This window comes from Strigops habroptila, chromosome 14 (genome assembly GCF_004027225.2).
Source record: "Strigops habroptila isolate Jane chromosome 14, bStrHab1.2.pri, whole genome shotgun sequence".
In the NCBI taxonomy this organism is placed as follows: Eukaryota; Metazoa; Chordata; class Aves; order Psittaciformes; family Psittacidae; genus Strigops; species Strigops habroptila.
Genome location: NC_044290.2, coordinates 4,607,600 through 4,622,801, shown reverse-complemented (window position 1 = coordinate 4,622,801; position 15,202 = coordinate 4,607,600). Strand labels below are relative to the sequence as shown.

Sequence of the window (15,202 nt, the reverse complement as noted above, 5' to 3'; positions counted from 1 at the left end):
AGCAGATGTGCATAACCTTAACAAGAGAGCAGGATGGGAGGGAAATGTGACAACAATTTGCCATAAATCGTGGCTGTGGCGGGGTTTTCTGTGTGCGGGGTGGATAAGGAATAACAGATTTGGGATGGAGTTTGCAATCCCTCTCAGGCAAAGAACGAGTTAACATAGGCATTAGCCAGAAAGCAGCTGAGAGGGAAGGCACACAGCTGCAGCGATAAACCACTGGGGAGAGGGCTGTGAGAGCACCCCTGAAGGAGAAGGCTGAGGGAGCTGTTCAGGGCAGAGCTACAGGCTCAGGGGATGATGGGCTGTGCCCTGTATGAGGGATTCTGGTCTTATCTTTGGCAGGTTAGTTGTCTCCTCATTTGTATTGACTCTAGGTCTGATTATGAAATGGGTATTTCTTTGTTAGGTCTGCAAAAAAGCAGGATAGAGTGCTAGGGGGTTTTGTTGTTGGTTTGGTTTGTTTTAATAGCCCAGCAAAACTTTTCACATCTGGCCTAAAATGTGGCCAACTTGCTGAATCCGGTGAGGTAGGAGGAAAGGAGGGTAACTTTCGCCTAAGGGAAAATATTTAAACTACTAACACTACTCAAACTGGGGAACTGAAGACTTTAGTCTGTGGAGAGAGTGAGAGAGCAAAGGAGCTTCTGTGTAACAGCGGAAAGTCATGCAAGAGGCGCAGGCTCAACAGCTCTAAAACTGAGGCAATGATAGGTGTCTGGATGTTTTTGCTAGGGCAAAAAGATCTGGTCCATCCCTTCTAGGTAAAGCATGACCCAGACTACATGTCCCAGCACCCTGCCCAGCCATCCTGCGCTGGGGAGTCACCACCTCCCTGGGGAGATTATTACAACGGCTGATTATTCTCATTGTGAAAATTTTTCTTCTTGTGCCCAGTCGGAATCTCCCCAGGAGTAACTGGTACCCATTACCCCTCATCCAGATATTAAGAAATTCTTTCTAAGGGTAAAGATAGTGAGGGCTCCAATAAATTGTCTGAGGATGTTCTGAAGCCTCCATTGTTGGAGGAAGGCCTTTTGAACAGGGTAGTAGGTATTTGTCAGGAATGACAAAGATGTTCCTGTCTCAGGATGGCAGGGCTGCTAGATGAGCTTCTCAAGTCCCATTCTGCCCTATAGTTCTATAATAAGAAATATTGCACCCCTCTTTTCTTGCCACTTAACGGTGATATTTTATGAAAATAACGGACCATTTTTGGAAGCTCAAAGCATTCTTTGAATAGAAGTGGTTTCAAAACTAGCTGTAAGCTGAGTATTTTACCTACTCTGTTGAATGATCCTTTCAACATGGTGTGTTCTGGAAATACTTCAGTACTGAAACTTGTAAATTCAGCAGCAAAGGTGTTAGAAGAAAACTCTACACTCACTCACCCTTTCTTTCCAATAAAGATATGCCTGAATTAAGCTGTCCACATGCTTCACAACACCAACAAATGGATTTGTTTGTAAGGATACTCTTTTACCCCCCGCCTCAGTTACAATTTGACCTTTTCAAAAAGAAACTAAACCCAAGCCGACTTGGACTAAATAACCCGAGTGATACCCCACACAAGGAGTCCTTTTTTTAATCTTTCTTTTAAACTCCCGGTGAATCAGTTAAGATCTGTCCTCACAAGTCAATAGGTTTAAGTTGTCCATACCATAACTAGGCTGTGTCATTTCTGAAATGACGGTTAAATGTAGAAAGCAAAACAACTTTCCAGATACCATGTGTTTCCATCAAGATGAGGAAACTTTCTATTTGATAGCTCAAGCCTCCAGAATTTGCAGGTTTTAGGTTCACAGTAATGATCCTGAAGAGACTGTTTTATCAGAAATAAAAGCTAAAAACTAGTATGATGAGAAATGTCTTTGACTCTGTAATGCTTTTAGCTGTGAGAACTTTCTGTGCTGTTCCTCACCACTTTGAAAAATCCCTGAAGTAGAGCATTTGGAAGTACAACTAGGACCAAACCATTTTTGCTTGTTTCTAAATGAGTTTGTCACGACAGCATTAGATCTTTCCATTCTGACCCACATGAAAGAGGAACAGGCACTGAAACAATGGACTATATTTTGAAAACTATTTAGTTGCCCAAGAACACAGAAATGCCTGCTAGGTTTTCAAAAGCCAGTAGGTAACAACTCTCACAATGGAAGCTAGATGCCTGGGTTTGCGCTGAAAATCCCACTGAATAGTTTCTGCATGCTTGTGGGCCTTTAAAAGCCTGTCCAAAATCCCCCCCCAAATGAAAATCACATTTTAAATAGATGTTTGTATTTAATTACCCTCTGTGGTCAGCTGCAGAACATAACATTGCTGGTGGTTTTGATCGGTTCTGTGTTCTCCTCTGGGAAGGAAGCATGGGGTTTGCTCTGCATTTTGTAGACTGCTTCGCATAATGAGGCACTGGTCCCTGACTGGGACTTTTGTTTGGTTCAGCACAAGTAAAGCAATACTCTGCTACACTTTCTTAGATAAAGCAAGGCATGCAGGCAGCATCGAAGTGCTCGCAGCCTTCATCGCCAGAGAAAGAAATGATCGTATTTAGCAGTGCTGTTCACAGAGAGATTAAACTGAGGCTGGATGGAGAGAAGCTGTGTAGATAATTTGAAATAGATTCCGAGGGTGAATTACTGCTTGGCTGTCTTCCTCACCTCCTCAGCTCTCCGACTTGTGTGCCAGCGAACATTTTAAGATAACTCTGCTCTGTTTGCTCCTTGAATTGTCTAGCTGTTGAACAGGCTCTTCAGATAAACAAGGGATAATCTCTGGATTTTGCTCAACAAGGATTGCTTTGTGCAAAGTTTAAAATAGGTTGTTGTAGAGGGCTTGCTCTTGCGATACCTTTTAGCCGTGAATACTTCCAAGGGAGTAAGTGGCTGCACAACCATAGTTTCAGTAAGTAAATGATCGATAATGGTATCACTGCAACCAAAAAGTATTTTACTGGAAAAGGCCCTGGTTGCACTGAACAGACCAGTCTGGACCCGGAGAAGTGCTGACTGGAGAGATGCACCTAAAACACTGCGATTAGAGAACGGGTGGGAAACCGCGGGCACCATTTATTTAACAAATTGCTGCCTCCACAAAGAAGACCTTGCGGCGTCTGCGGCCCGACCAGCACACCGCGGGCAGGCGGGGGTGACACCGCGCACCTTTAAAGCTTTCTATCGCCTCTCGGGGCCCTCCAGCCCGAGGACGAAGCCGCTCCCGCACAGCGGCCCATCCTCGCCCCAGCGCCTCGCTGCTCGCCGCCGTCCTAGACCGTCGCTCAACGCGGCTTCCGGCCTCCGGAGCGAGCGTTGTTCCTCTTGCCGGGGGTGCCCCGCGCGCGTTGGGGGCGCTCCTGCCGATGCGCGGGGCGGGAGAGGCCTGAGGGGACGAGGCGGCGGGGTCGGTTCCTCGGGAGAAAACCGGGGCGGGGGGGGACCGGCAGCACCCTTCGGGCAGCCGCTTCCACCCCGGCCAGGAGCTCGGGCTCTTCCAGGGCGTTCCGGGCTGAGGGGCGGAGGCTGTCATGGCGGAGGCGGGCAGAGCCGCAGCCCGCCGCCCCGTCCCCCCCCGGCCGCCGGCGGGCCGGGGCTGCGCCGTCCAGGTGGTACGTGTCAGGCGGGCGGCCGGCGAGCGGGCTGGGGCTGAGGGAAGAGGGGGGCGCCGGGCTGAGCGGTTGCGGCGCCTGAGCCGGGCTCCCGCCGGTGCTCGCCGTGGAGGTGTGTGGGTGCTGCGGTTGCTGCGTGCAGGAAAGCAGCGGGGGTTTGCGGGCGGCCTCGGCTGTGTGCTGCCTGGCCTTGCATGGTGATGGGCCCGCGTTATTACTGCTCCCTGTATCAATGTTTGGGGCTTTTCTTAATTATTATGAATTTTTTTTCACATATTTATACACATAAAGCTGTTGTGGTTTGGCAGCGGTTTAGGTTTAGTGAGGCAAACGTGAAAAGCAAAACCATACAGATCAATAGGCAAGCAAAAATGATGGACAACTTCACAGTCTCACATCCTAAACGCAGGTCAACGTTTGTGGCCTGAAAAGGCTCTCTGGGTTAGTTTAAACTATCCCACGTAGGAGATGTGGCAAAACTAGTGTGTTTCTGCCAGCAGCCATGAGTTTCTAAAGGGCTTGGAATAATGACTCATATGAAAACTTTGTTTAAAAATATCGGTTTCTGACTAATATAAAATCTTCAGCAGTGTGAAAATGATTTTTAAAACAGATTTTCCACACTCGCATGTGGAAGTAGGCATCTGCCTGACCTGAAATTTGTGGAAACTGAAAATCAGTTTTCACTTTGGAGTTGTTCAGTATGTATCTTCTTAGTGAAGGATGCTGGTGGTAATGCCAGCAAGAAGAGATCTGTTAGATTCAAAACATTCAGGTGCATGGTTTCTGACACTTTTTTAAAACCATACATTTTTCTACTTCTCTCCCATCTTGTGGTTGATGTATTGTTTTTCAGTGGCCTAGCTGAGGGAAGAAGAGAGGGTTTTTTGTGAATACATTTGTAGAAGGAAGGGGATTGAACCACCTTTTAAGCATTTCACATTCTGCCATTTTTGCCATATATCAGATTTCATTTTGCAGCAAAGCCAAGAATCATTATCTTCAGCTTAGTGACGGCAAAACTACATTACTAAAAATACCTAGAATTGCTTCAGGTCTTACCCTAGAGTATCAGAAGTTCACGGAAAACTAGGTAGTGTCACAATGCTCAAAACCAGATCATAGTTTTGTGTATTAACTGTTGTGCTTGGGTTATAGGCCATAAGGATGTTCCTCTGTTGGATCCTGCTATAAATTGTTCTCTGCTAGTGAAAGGATAATTCTGACTCAGTTGTCATTCAGTTGGTATTGGAATGACAAAAATACATTAGTTGTTTGCAATTTATGTCCCTGTGTTGACTCAAAGTTACTTTGAAGGAGCTTTCTGCATATTTTTGTAGTTCACTATTGTAGTAGCAGTTTTCAAATATATGAAAGGCTGCTGCAAAGATAACTCGAATAATAATTTGTGCAGAGACCAGGAAGTGGTAGTTGGCATAAATTGCAGCAAAATTACTTTAGCCATTGGGAAAATGGTGCGCCAGGTCTCCTTTATGCCTGTTTTTAGAGGTTGCCTTAGCGAGGCTGGTGTTTCTGTCCCTGGAGATATTTATTGATCATGTTTTGGGACAGAAGAAATAGAGACAGTCTCTTGAGGTTACTACCAGGTCATTTGTGGGTTTTTTTGCTATGAATCCATAAGTGCAGTAGTGCCCTGGTTGATGCTTTCCCTTCTTTAAATGAACCAAGGAGACTGAAGTGTTCTGATACAGTCACATGATAATCAAGGCCAGTTTGTGAATGCCCAGTTCAGGACAAGTACCAACTGCAACTTTCAGGTTTCATACTAATCTATTACGAGTTTTTACACTAAGTTCTGAGTACCTTAGAGCCATCAGGTATTTATGGATGGTTTTGTATGTGCTACCATTAAAGTATTGTTTTCAGTTCAAACTAAGCACAGGTCCAAACGTGGTGTTTTTACCTGCTCTCCTGGCTTAAACCAGGAGTTCATTATGGGGAAATAGACCAAAAAAGTTCCAATTTTGTAGTTTTCAATTGAGCAATTGACAATATTGAGCTCATTTGTGATGGAATAATCACATTTTTATGGAGTTAAATAGAAAACGTATTGGAAAATCATTCATTTTTCTGGATGTGAAAACCTGTGGCTAGTTTATATTGTCATTGGAAGAATTGGAGAACCCTTTTCTTTCTGAATGAATATGTTAGATCGATTAGTATAAATGGATAGGATTGTATTTTTATTGCTATCTACACCTAAAGGATATTAAAATCCAGAGTCAATGGAATAGATTGGTTTAGAATCTCAGATTTTTGCTTGTTCTTTTAGTCTCAAAGTTGTGTGTTTGGTTTTTTTGTTGTTTTTTTTGTCTGTATGTTGGAATTATTTGGTAATCAATTTCATATTTTTATTTTTATTTCTCTCTTTTACTTATTTATCTCTCCAAAACAGAAGTCAAAGACCTTCTTTGCTTAAAATTCTAGACAGATTTCTCCTACTTCTTTTAAACACCCCTGCCAAAAATCAGGATGTTCATTCATTTTAGACAACGATAGTTTAATTTTGCTATGGAATGTTCTTAAGTTTCTTATTTGTGAGTCATTGTGCCATACATCATACTGCTGTAGAAAAACAAAAGCACACTCCTCAATGTCCACAAAATCTGCCTACTCATGTATGATTTGCCTGTCTTTGCACAGTGTACAGGTATTCACATGTCACTAAATCTTGATTAACTCAATTTCAGTATTATTCTAGTATTTTGTTTCTTAAGATTCTCACATGCTCACAATAGGAACTAATCCTCTGTTTCTTCAACTTGCGTGTTTATGGTTACACCACACAATAAGGAGTTGAAGTTCTGTTACTAGGAACTTCTTAAAATGTCCAGTAAGACTTTTTAAAGGTTACTTGGGTTCTTTGCCTTACATTTCTCATCTAGAAGCAATCTTTGCAGGTACGGGTTTGGTCTTTCCCTTTACAAACATAGCCAGAATGTTTATTTTTGACATACTGAAAGAATTTGGAGGCAATTGTTGGCTTTTTGGGGGGCTAATTAGAACAGTGGTGAGTAACTGAACAGAAAAATCCCTCATCTCTGGTTTCTAACCAATTTTAAAATACTTCAGATAGGTTTTCATGCTTTGCGTGTGTGTGGCTGAACCAGTAGAGGCTGTAATAGGAAAGCCTGAAGCTGAAATGATAGACTATGGAACTATGGCATACAGCATCTTCTGATGTGCTTAATAGCAGTTTTAAATAGAATCATTTTTAAAAACATGGTTAGAGCCCAAGGGTACAGGCTGCATATACGAGCATCTCCAATTAGGTAGTGAACTTAAAGAGTGTCCTAAGAAATACAGGAATACTAGAAACAGGTTAGTGTGGTGTTACAGATGTTTTGTTAGTGTTTTTGCTTCAGTAGTCTCTTGTTTCCTTGGAGATCTACCAAAAGCCCTTTTAGAACTCAAAAAATGAAAAAGATAGTTTGATAGAGAAGTCAGTCATATATTTAGGATGAAAATAAAAGATGTTTGCCTACTTTTATATTTTTAAGATGCATTTTTTAGTGAAAGTTAATTTCAGAAGCATCTGGTACTTCCCCTTTTTAATGAATATTCTTATACTGTAACTAAACAAAAATAGTGCTTACTGACATACACTGGGATATTTGTTTCTTTTCTTGTAGTCTGTCATCGTGCCTGTTCACAATAGTGAATGCTGGTTAGATGAATGCTTGAAGTCAGTTTGGGAACAAGATTTTAAAGAAACCATGGAGCTGTCAGTTTTTAATGATGCCAGTGAGGTATGTTTCAGACCTTATTTAAGATACTGCCCAAGTAAATACTGTCTCTGATAGGAATCTTTGGTTTGGGCTGTGTTTGGTTCACCATACACTTAAAATAGCTGCAATCTATGTCATCATTTTTCTAGGATGGTTCAGCTGAAATAATTGAAAAATGGAAGATGAAGTTGGAAGATGCTGGTGTTCCAGTAATTGTTGGTAGCAATGATTCATCTCAACCTCGAGGCGGTATGTAGCTTAAACGTGATTTTTTTGAGAGTCAGCTTGTTATCACAGGCATCTTCTATTTTTTGTTTGAAAAGTGTCTTTGTAGCCACTTGCATTGCAATGCTAAAAAAACAACCCACAGTGTTTTCCAGAGTTCTCTGTTCAAAACCTCATTCCAAATTAGAATTTGGCCCTGTTGGTTTTGGTTCTGTAGGATTTGTTTATATGTCCAGGAAAGAAGAACTTGGCTTAATGCTCGTGTGCTCCTCTGCAAAAGAATTTTGTTTAATTGTAGTATACACAATGTTGTTAACGCTTACAGTTTTACTGTGGCTTTCTGAGATCTGAGTCATCTTAGGAGATGGGGTTTAAGAAAAAAGAAATCTAAAATTTCTCACAGAAAGATATAAAAAGTAAATGCAGAATAGACCCTGAAACAGAACAAAATACATTTTTGCTATCTCTTTTGATGATCAGATCAAAACAGATCTGATCAAAACAGAGGTTTCCGCAAAGTTTTGATGTGAGCTAAAAACTCTCACTAAACTCCTGCCTATTCAGACAAAGGGCTAAACCAATACGTTTAGTGAGCTACAGGAAAGGTGTATGGTGTGATTCCCTGTCAATTTACATGCTAATATGAATTACATTTACCCACTGGGGGAGATAAAAAACAAATCTCTCTAACAGTTCTTCTTTTGCTTATATTGTTTATGTTTAGTGGGTTTTTTTAGCAGACAAGCTTGCTAAACTGTAAAATAGAAATAAAACATTGCTCTTTGAAGAACTGGTGTTGAATAGCACTGAAGTTGGAAGATCGGGTCTGTGTTCCAAAGGAGAACAGCAGGACAAAACAAGCAGAACAGGATGCTCACATTGTGTATGGGAGTTGTATATCTAATCGTTCTGGATTTTGTGGGCATGAGTAGACAGGTAGGAATTGATAGAAAACTGGTTCCAAATGTGTGTCTTTCAAGTTATCTCACTTAAAAGGCACAAGGCACACTTTGGAAACACTGTAATGCGAAATCTGGACAGTTTCTGTTTTTTTAACAAAATACCCCTTTTGTAATTGAAAGAAACCCAGACTTATTACAGTCCCCTCAAAATGATCTTCTTATGAAAAAGCCCAGTTCTTTTTCAGAAGGTTTAATTTTCATCCTGTGTTGAAATATGCAAAGAAATTGGAATTTGTGCACTGAAGTCATCTGCACCTTGGTACAGGCCCCTGGCTTTATTTACTGTCATTTCTTTTGACTATAGACCTATTTAAAGCTGTTTTTTAAACAGTTGTCAGACCTAGCAATACTGAAGTAATACAGCAGAACTGTTACTATAAATATAATACTATAAATATAATACTGTAAATACTATAAATAGTATTTTAATATTTCTAGCACGAACTGATGTTGTTTTGACAGTGCAACGTGCAATATTAGCATTATTGAGCTGCTGATGACAAAAGACAGACAAGGTTCGTAGAGGGAATTTTTCTCTGTTGGAAAACAGATAAAAGCTGGAGTTAAGTAATGTCAAGAATTCCTTGTATGCCTGGAAATTTATCTGTCTTCTTCCTCCCCACAGCTATTGGATGATCAGTCTCTTTTCAGATCTTACTTCTCGTAGTAGTTGATGATCTAGAAGCTAAGTAGGATGTAATTGTGTGTAAACCAGTTTTTAGTTTGCAAGAAGACACAGGTACAACATTTTGGCAGTAATTCATGTTAGAATTCTGAAGACAGATCGCCTTTGCACTTTAGAAAGCTGAACCTAAAACTAAGTTGATGTGTGAACTACAAGGAGTATATTGTGCCATTAGGGATATGTCAGGTTATTTTTGGTTTTAACTTGCATTTGTTAGTGTTGGGATAGCTGAAACCTGAACAAATGTTTAATAAATCGGGGGTAGAGGATGCAGCTGTGAGCATTGTTTTAAATAATAGTATGAAATGCAGAGTTCCTTAAAACAAACCCAAGCTTATTCATGTGGAAGTCACTCTCAGGTCACCATTAAAATGAGGACATCTTTTCTTCACGGTTGTTACATCTTAGGAGCAGGTTACTTGAAATCCATAGTATTTGTTTGCTTTCAGTGATTTACTTTTATTATGTTAAGGACTAGTTACAACTGTAAGGAGTCTTTCCTTTAAAAGAAGATGCTTTAGTACAGAAACAATGTACTAGTCAGGCTTCACATCTTCAACTATTTACACAAGATTAGGATTTATTTCTGATTCTTTTCTAGCATGTAAAAGAAAGGGGGGGAACCTAGAAAAAAAGAAAGGGTCACTTGCCTAAAAAAAGGAAACCTTTTTCTTTCCAAGAGTGAGGAATGTTAATATCTCACTGAGGCTTAAGTTTTTACGGCTGTAACCATGGTAACAGGCTCTTTTCACCAAGTAAGCAGGCCTTACAAAACTCAGAGACCTGGCACAAACGTTGCATTTTGTTCAGTAAAGTAATATGAAAGAAATTTTTTTCCTCATGCCAAGCATAGGATTTGTTGTGCTGAAACCATTTTTAATATCTAGTTTCTTCCACTGGGAGTTATATCTCCCTTACTAATAATTTTTAAAATGTGTGTGTTTTCTTCTCTCCTCCTTAAAAGAATAGCTGCTATAGTAAAAGCTTCAGGATGATTTCTGTCTTAATGTTAGAAAGAAATATTTTCCAACTTTTTCTCGTAACAAATATTAAAGATTTCACTATTTTATGTAAAGTGGTTTATTTGTAAAAAGAGATCTGAAATGTTTCAGAATGTTCATAGAGTAATGTAATTGTCATCTTGTAGTTGCCTTTAGCCGCCTTCCCTTTTTTCCTCCTGATTCCTAGTTCTTCATTATTTTCTGCTGAAAGTTGTTGAAATATTGGGGTATACTAATGACAGCATTGAAATACAAGTACAGGCTGCTTTACAGCTGGTAATGATGTGTGAGAGTAATGGTTTCATTGATGTTGGGCAGATTTAGTTCTGTTCTGTTCTTCTACTTCTCACTTTAGTAGGGACCTCCACAGTGTTGGGGTTTTGCTTGTTTGGCGTGTCCAGACCTGCTAACTTTCATCAGTTGTTTCCCACTAAAACTGCTCATGCCAGGTTTCAGCTCTGCTGTTGTGGTAGCTACTGACTTTGCCAGCTGCTTTTTTACTGCCAATAGGAAGGAGAATGAAAGTAACTGTATATGTGAGATTAGATATTCATATGTGTCTAAAAAGGTAATATACTGTAAGATAGTAAGCCTGAGAAATCCATGATTATGAGAAGTTAAGGTGAGGATTAAAATACTCAAAATAGGTAAGAAAATAATAGTGCAATTATAAGGAAGAGCCTTCATTAGTAGTGTTCTGTTGGTAGCTGACATAATGTTCCTTTGAGGCAGTAAGAAATGCAGTCAGAAGTCTTTTTCTGTACTTGGACAACTAAGCAAAATAGCCAAGGAGCATGTGCATTAAAACTAAGTGAACCTTTGAGCCCACTTAAATTTGTTTCCTAAGTAAACTTAAACATCTATCACATAAAAAGAGAATTACAGAATTCTGCTTTTTTCAAATGCAAAATCAGGAACTTTAGGGACAATATTATTTAAAATTATCCTGTTCCACTTGATAGTGAGATTTTCTGGCTTTACGTTTCCAGTTTCCCCATTAAAGAATAAAAACCCCACAGTATTGCATATCTTCACCTCATTTGGTTTGCATGTCAGGGCAATCTTTTGCTGGATTCCCTGAATCCATAAATACTTTAAATGAAGCCTAAATGTTACGTATTAGGACCAAGTGGAATTCATATAGTGCTTTTCAGAATAACACTGGATATAGTGTCGTGTTTTCTTATAAGGCTGCCTGGGAGAAGAATTCAAAGACCACCATGTTCTCAGGTAGACCTTGTCTACGTGCAAAAATATTCCCAGATAACAACTTTGCAGACGTATTTCAGTGCTAAGCTGAGTTCATCATCTTGCTGGTTGCTGCAATCCCATCCTTACCCTTGGCTGTGTATTGCTGCTCTGCCCCTGCCCTGTTTTTATTTCTGCCCTGCCATTAGTTTGACCTGCCAGTGCTGCAGTGCTGTCATCTGCTTCAGAAATTAAGCTGACAAAAAGTTTTCTTTCAGTTCAACTTCCTGAAATGGCTTGGTAAAAGATTAAGCAAGTGTCTGGGGGTCAGAAACAAAAAGACCCTGGATGCCAGTGTTGTCATTTGTCTGAATCTGTATTTCAGTGTCTTCAATAGATGGTAAAATATGTGGTATAAATAAGCCAGGTTTGTGCTCCTTGTATGTGTATTCTTCTGCTTTGGTTCCCCTCTGCATTACACTAATGGCATGGGAAGTTTTTTGCATTTACATACTTTATATTTAACGAGCATAGTGGAACAGAACAGAACTTCCCTGATGGGAAGAACAGGTTGCTTAGCAAGCTCTTGTTCTTTCTTTGCCTTTTGATGATTTGTTGTTATTTGTTATAACTGAAGAGGTGAATGTATATACAGCCAGGGGGTTTCAGCATCTGCTCATTGCAGGGGGGTTTGCACTAGGTGACCTTTAGGGGTCTCTTCCAACCCAAACCATTCTGTGACTATATGATCTGAGGTAATGGATGTGAAACTGAGGTAGCTGACTGTTCAAGATACATACTTCATATTAGATTGTTCTACTACTAGCAGAAGTAGCCTAAGTTTACTCGGTGGTAGACTTATAACACATACAACTGATAATCACTCAGAGAAGATGACTGAAATAGGCACACTGATAAATATTTACAAATAACCGTGCTTTCAGTGTAGAAAAATTGTGTACTTTCCCTGATCCTGATTTTTGTATTTCCTTTCATCTATTCCTGATGGTAGTAAGATTTAAAGAAATACAACAGTAAAAACTGCCACACCATTTTATCTTTGTTTTCTCAACAGTTGGATTTGCTAAAAATCAAGCAGTAATTCAGAGCTCAGGAACCTATCTCTGCTTTCTGGATTCAGTAAGTGAATGCATTTTGTCTACCTTAGTTTTGTCAATAAAATTCCTTTGTTTTAATGTAATTGTTGGTTTGCTTTAAAGACACGCTGTTCAAAGATGTTTGGGTGTTAAACATGTTGGTTACCGTTTATAGCTGTAAAGTTGTCTTCCAACCTGTAGCAAGCTTACAGGCTCACACTGTTCCTCAATCCTATTGGATTTCACAAGCTGTTGTGAGCAGGGTTGGGCAAGGTTGGTATTTAGGTGTTTTCAGGATTTTTCTTTCCCACATTCTTCATAAAAATTACATTGATGAGCAACTAAGAGCTGATCTGCTGGCTTTTGGATGCAAAATAGGAGAGGTCTCAGCTTCCATCTTGGAATCTTTTTTCCTGTCTTTTGTTGGATACCTTCTGTGAACCCCTTCAAGCTCACTAACCCGCAGATAACTGTCTGACTTTCTGCAGCCTAATATGCAGTGAAGTGTCTCACAACTGTGCATAGCTGATCTGAGGAATGGTGCCATGTGGCTCCGATCAGGCAGGAAGAGCAGGACCTTAAAGGCTCACTGATCTCATGTAATTTCTCCTGAAGATTGATTCTTCCCTCTGAATTGGAACTGAACTATGGTTTAGTGTGGTACTAGGATGAATTGGCTGCTGAAAGTGTAGGTTTTCAGGTTGGAATCAATGTTACGATTGTCTATGCTTATTAGAAAGTGTCATGAGAGCAGGGATTTAAATTTTATAGCCTTATAACCACACAGGTTTTAATTTGGGCAATCTTTCAGATTGCAAACTCCATTTGTTGTATCAGCTAGATAGAAGGATGTTTTTGTTGTGTGTTTAAACTCCTGTGATTTAATCAGTGTACTGTTGCAAGACATGGTTAAGTGCTGGTATATTTCTTCTGACCCAAGGCAATGCAGCAGAAATTTCTTGTCTTATCATGTAAGAAATCAAGTTTTGCAGCTGGCTTTGCTGGCCTTTATTCTTGCTTTTATGAAGTTATCGCTGTATTTAGCAACACAGTGTGCCTTTTAAAGTTAGTTTATTTGAATTTATCCGAGTTTCCCTTTACCAGTTCGTTGGTTTAGGGTGTTTGTTTATTTTGAAGAGTGTATTTCATGCAAATCTTTGTGTGTAAGTTCATAGAGGGTGAAGCTTTGAAATGCATGTGGGTATATATTGAACACACAGGACTCGCAGGACATGTACAAATTAATGGTGTCTGAAAAGGCCAGTTTCTTGTACGTACATACAAAGAAATGTATTGCATACCCAGTACTGAGCGTCAGTATCTGCTTCATAAACAAATTCTTTTGAGGAAGTATGAACAGAAAATCTGCTGCTCTGTTTCTGATCACCTGACTCAGCAGATTTTGAAAGAGCGGAGGGGCATCAGAAATTATGCCATGAAATAATTGGAGTTTTGTTGAGATGAACAAACTCAGGTTCCAGTTCTTTTTGCTTTACTTCGTTGCTGACTGAAGTGAGCTGAGACCACGTATGTACGAGTGAGACATTAACCTACTGTTCTCTTGTCCCATGGAGCTTGATTTCTTCTGTCTGAAATCTGTATAGGATAATTTACTGAGGTAAATTTTGGATTAGTCTTTCTTTTCAATCGTTGCAGATGTAGTTGTCTGTAAATCACAAGAGGTAAACTAGTGATATGTAGCGACAGGACAAGGGGTGATGGGTTTAAACTTAAACAGGGGAAGTTTAAGTTTAGATAGATGTAAGGAAGAAGTTTCTTACTGTGAGCGTGGTGAAGCACTGGATTAGGCTGCCCAAGAAAATGGTAAGTGGTCCATCCCTGGCAGTGTTCAAGGCCAGGCTGGACAGAGCCTTGGGCGACATGGTCTAGGGGAAGGCATCCCTGCCTATGGCAGGGGGTTGGAACTGGATGATCTTAAGGTCCTTTCCAACCCAAACCATTCTGTGATTCTATGAAACTGGAATATTAAATTGTTTAAATGAAATTTTCATGAAGTTCCCTTCAGATTTCTTCATTTGTCATTATGCATACTTATGGTAATGCATACTTATGGGATGCATAATACCATAAACACCTCGGAGTGTTTATACAGTATGCATCTTCCTGCTGCCGTATTGTTTCTCTTTGGTGGCTGTGCAGGATAAGAAACATCAGGGAAACAAATTACAACTCTTAAGGAATGTAAAAGTGATGACTTTGGATTTCTGCAATATTCTCATTAGCATTTAGATGTAATATAATCAAGACATACTCAAAGTGATTTGAGAATTTTATGACTTAGAGTGTGAATAAGCTTGGAAGAAGTTACCAAGATTTTCTGTTCTACCCATTTCTGTTCTTGCTGTTGAGCAAGATGCTTCAAAATAGAAGGCATTCTGAACTATCAGAAGTCTAATCTTGATACAAAAACAATATTAAGTGATTGCTGTTACTTAAACCTATTTTATACTGTTTCTCCTCATGACTACTGCTTTTGCTGAAAACAGATTGGAAGAAATAAAACGAATGTGGAAACTGCTACAAGTCTAAAAATTGCTCAATATTTTGGCTGTAGTTAGTAACTGTTCTGTGATAATAGCTGAAACACAGATGTTGCCAGCTGTTTAACAACTCCACTTCTACACGCCACCTACCTTCATTTCAGTCACCAATCCAGTATCAAGCTCTCGA

General features: G+C 39.9%; 1 protein-coding gene across 6 annotated transcripts in view; it reads left to right on the top strand.

The window, feature by feature from the left end:
• The first annotated feature begins 3,522 nt into the window (after positions 1 to 3,522).
• Positions 3,523 to 15,202, top strand: part of B3GNTL1 (UDP-GlcNAc:betaGal beta-1,3-N-acetylglucosaminyltransferase like 1) — a 121,569-nt gene continuing 109,889 nt past the window's right edge. For 4 of the 6 annotated variants that reach the window (XR_003994346.1, XR_003994347.1, XM_030506229.1 and 1 more), the window contains exons 1-4: positions 3,523 to 3,604; positions 7,258 to 7,374; positions 7,503 to 7,602; positions 12,490 to 12,554. Coding sequence is in view for 4 of the 6 variants with exons in the window: in XM_030506229.1 (XP_030362089.1) it covers positions 3,524 to 3,604; positions 7,258 to 7,374; positions 7,503 to 7,602; positions 12,490 to 12,554 (363 nt within the window). In the remaining 2 variants the exon portion in view is untranslated. Of the gene's footprint in view, positions 3,605 to 3,646; positions 3,717 to 7,257; positions 7,375 to 7,502; positions 7,603 to 12,489; positions 12,555 to 15,202 lie in introns of those variants that run through there. The other 2 variants (XM_030506230.1, XM_030506232.1) reach the window with 2 other exon arrangements.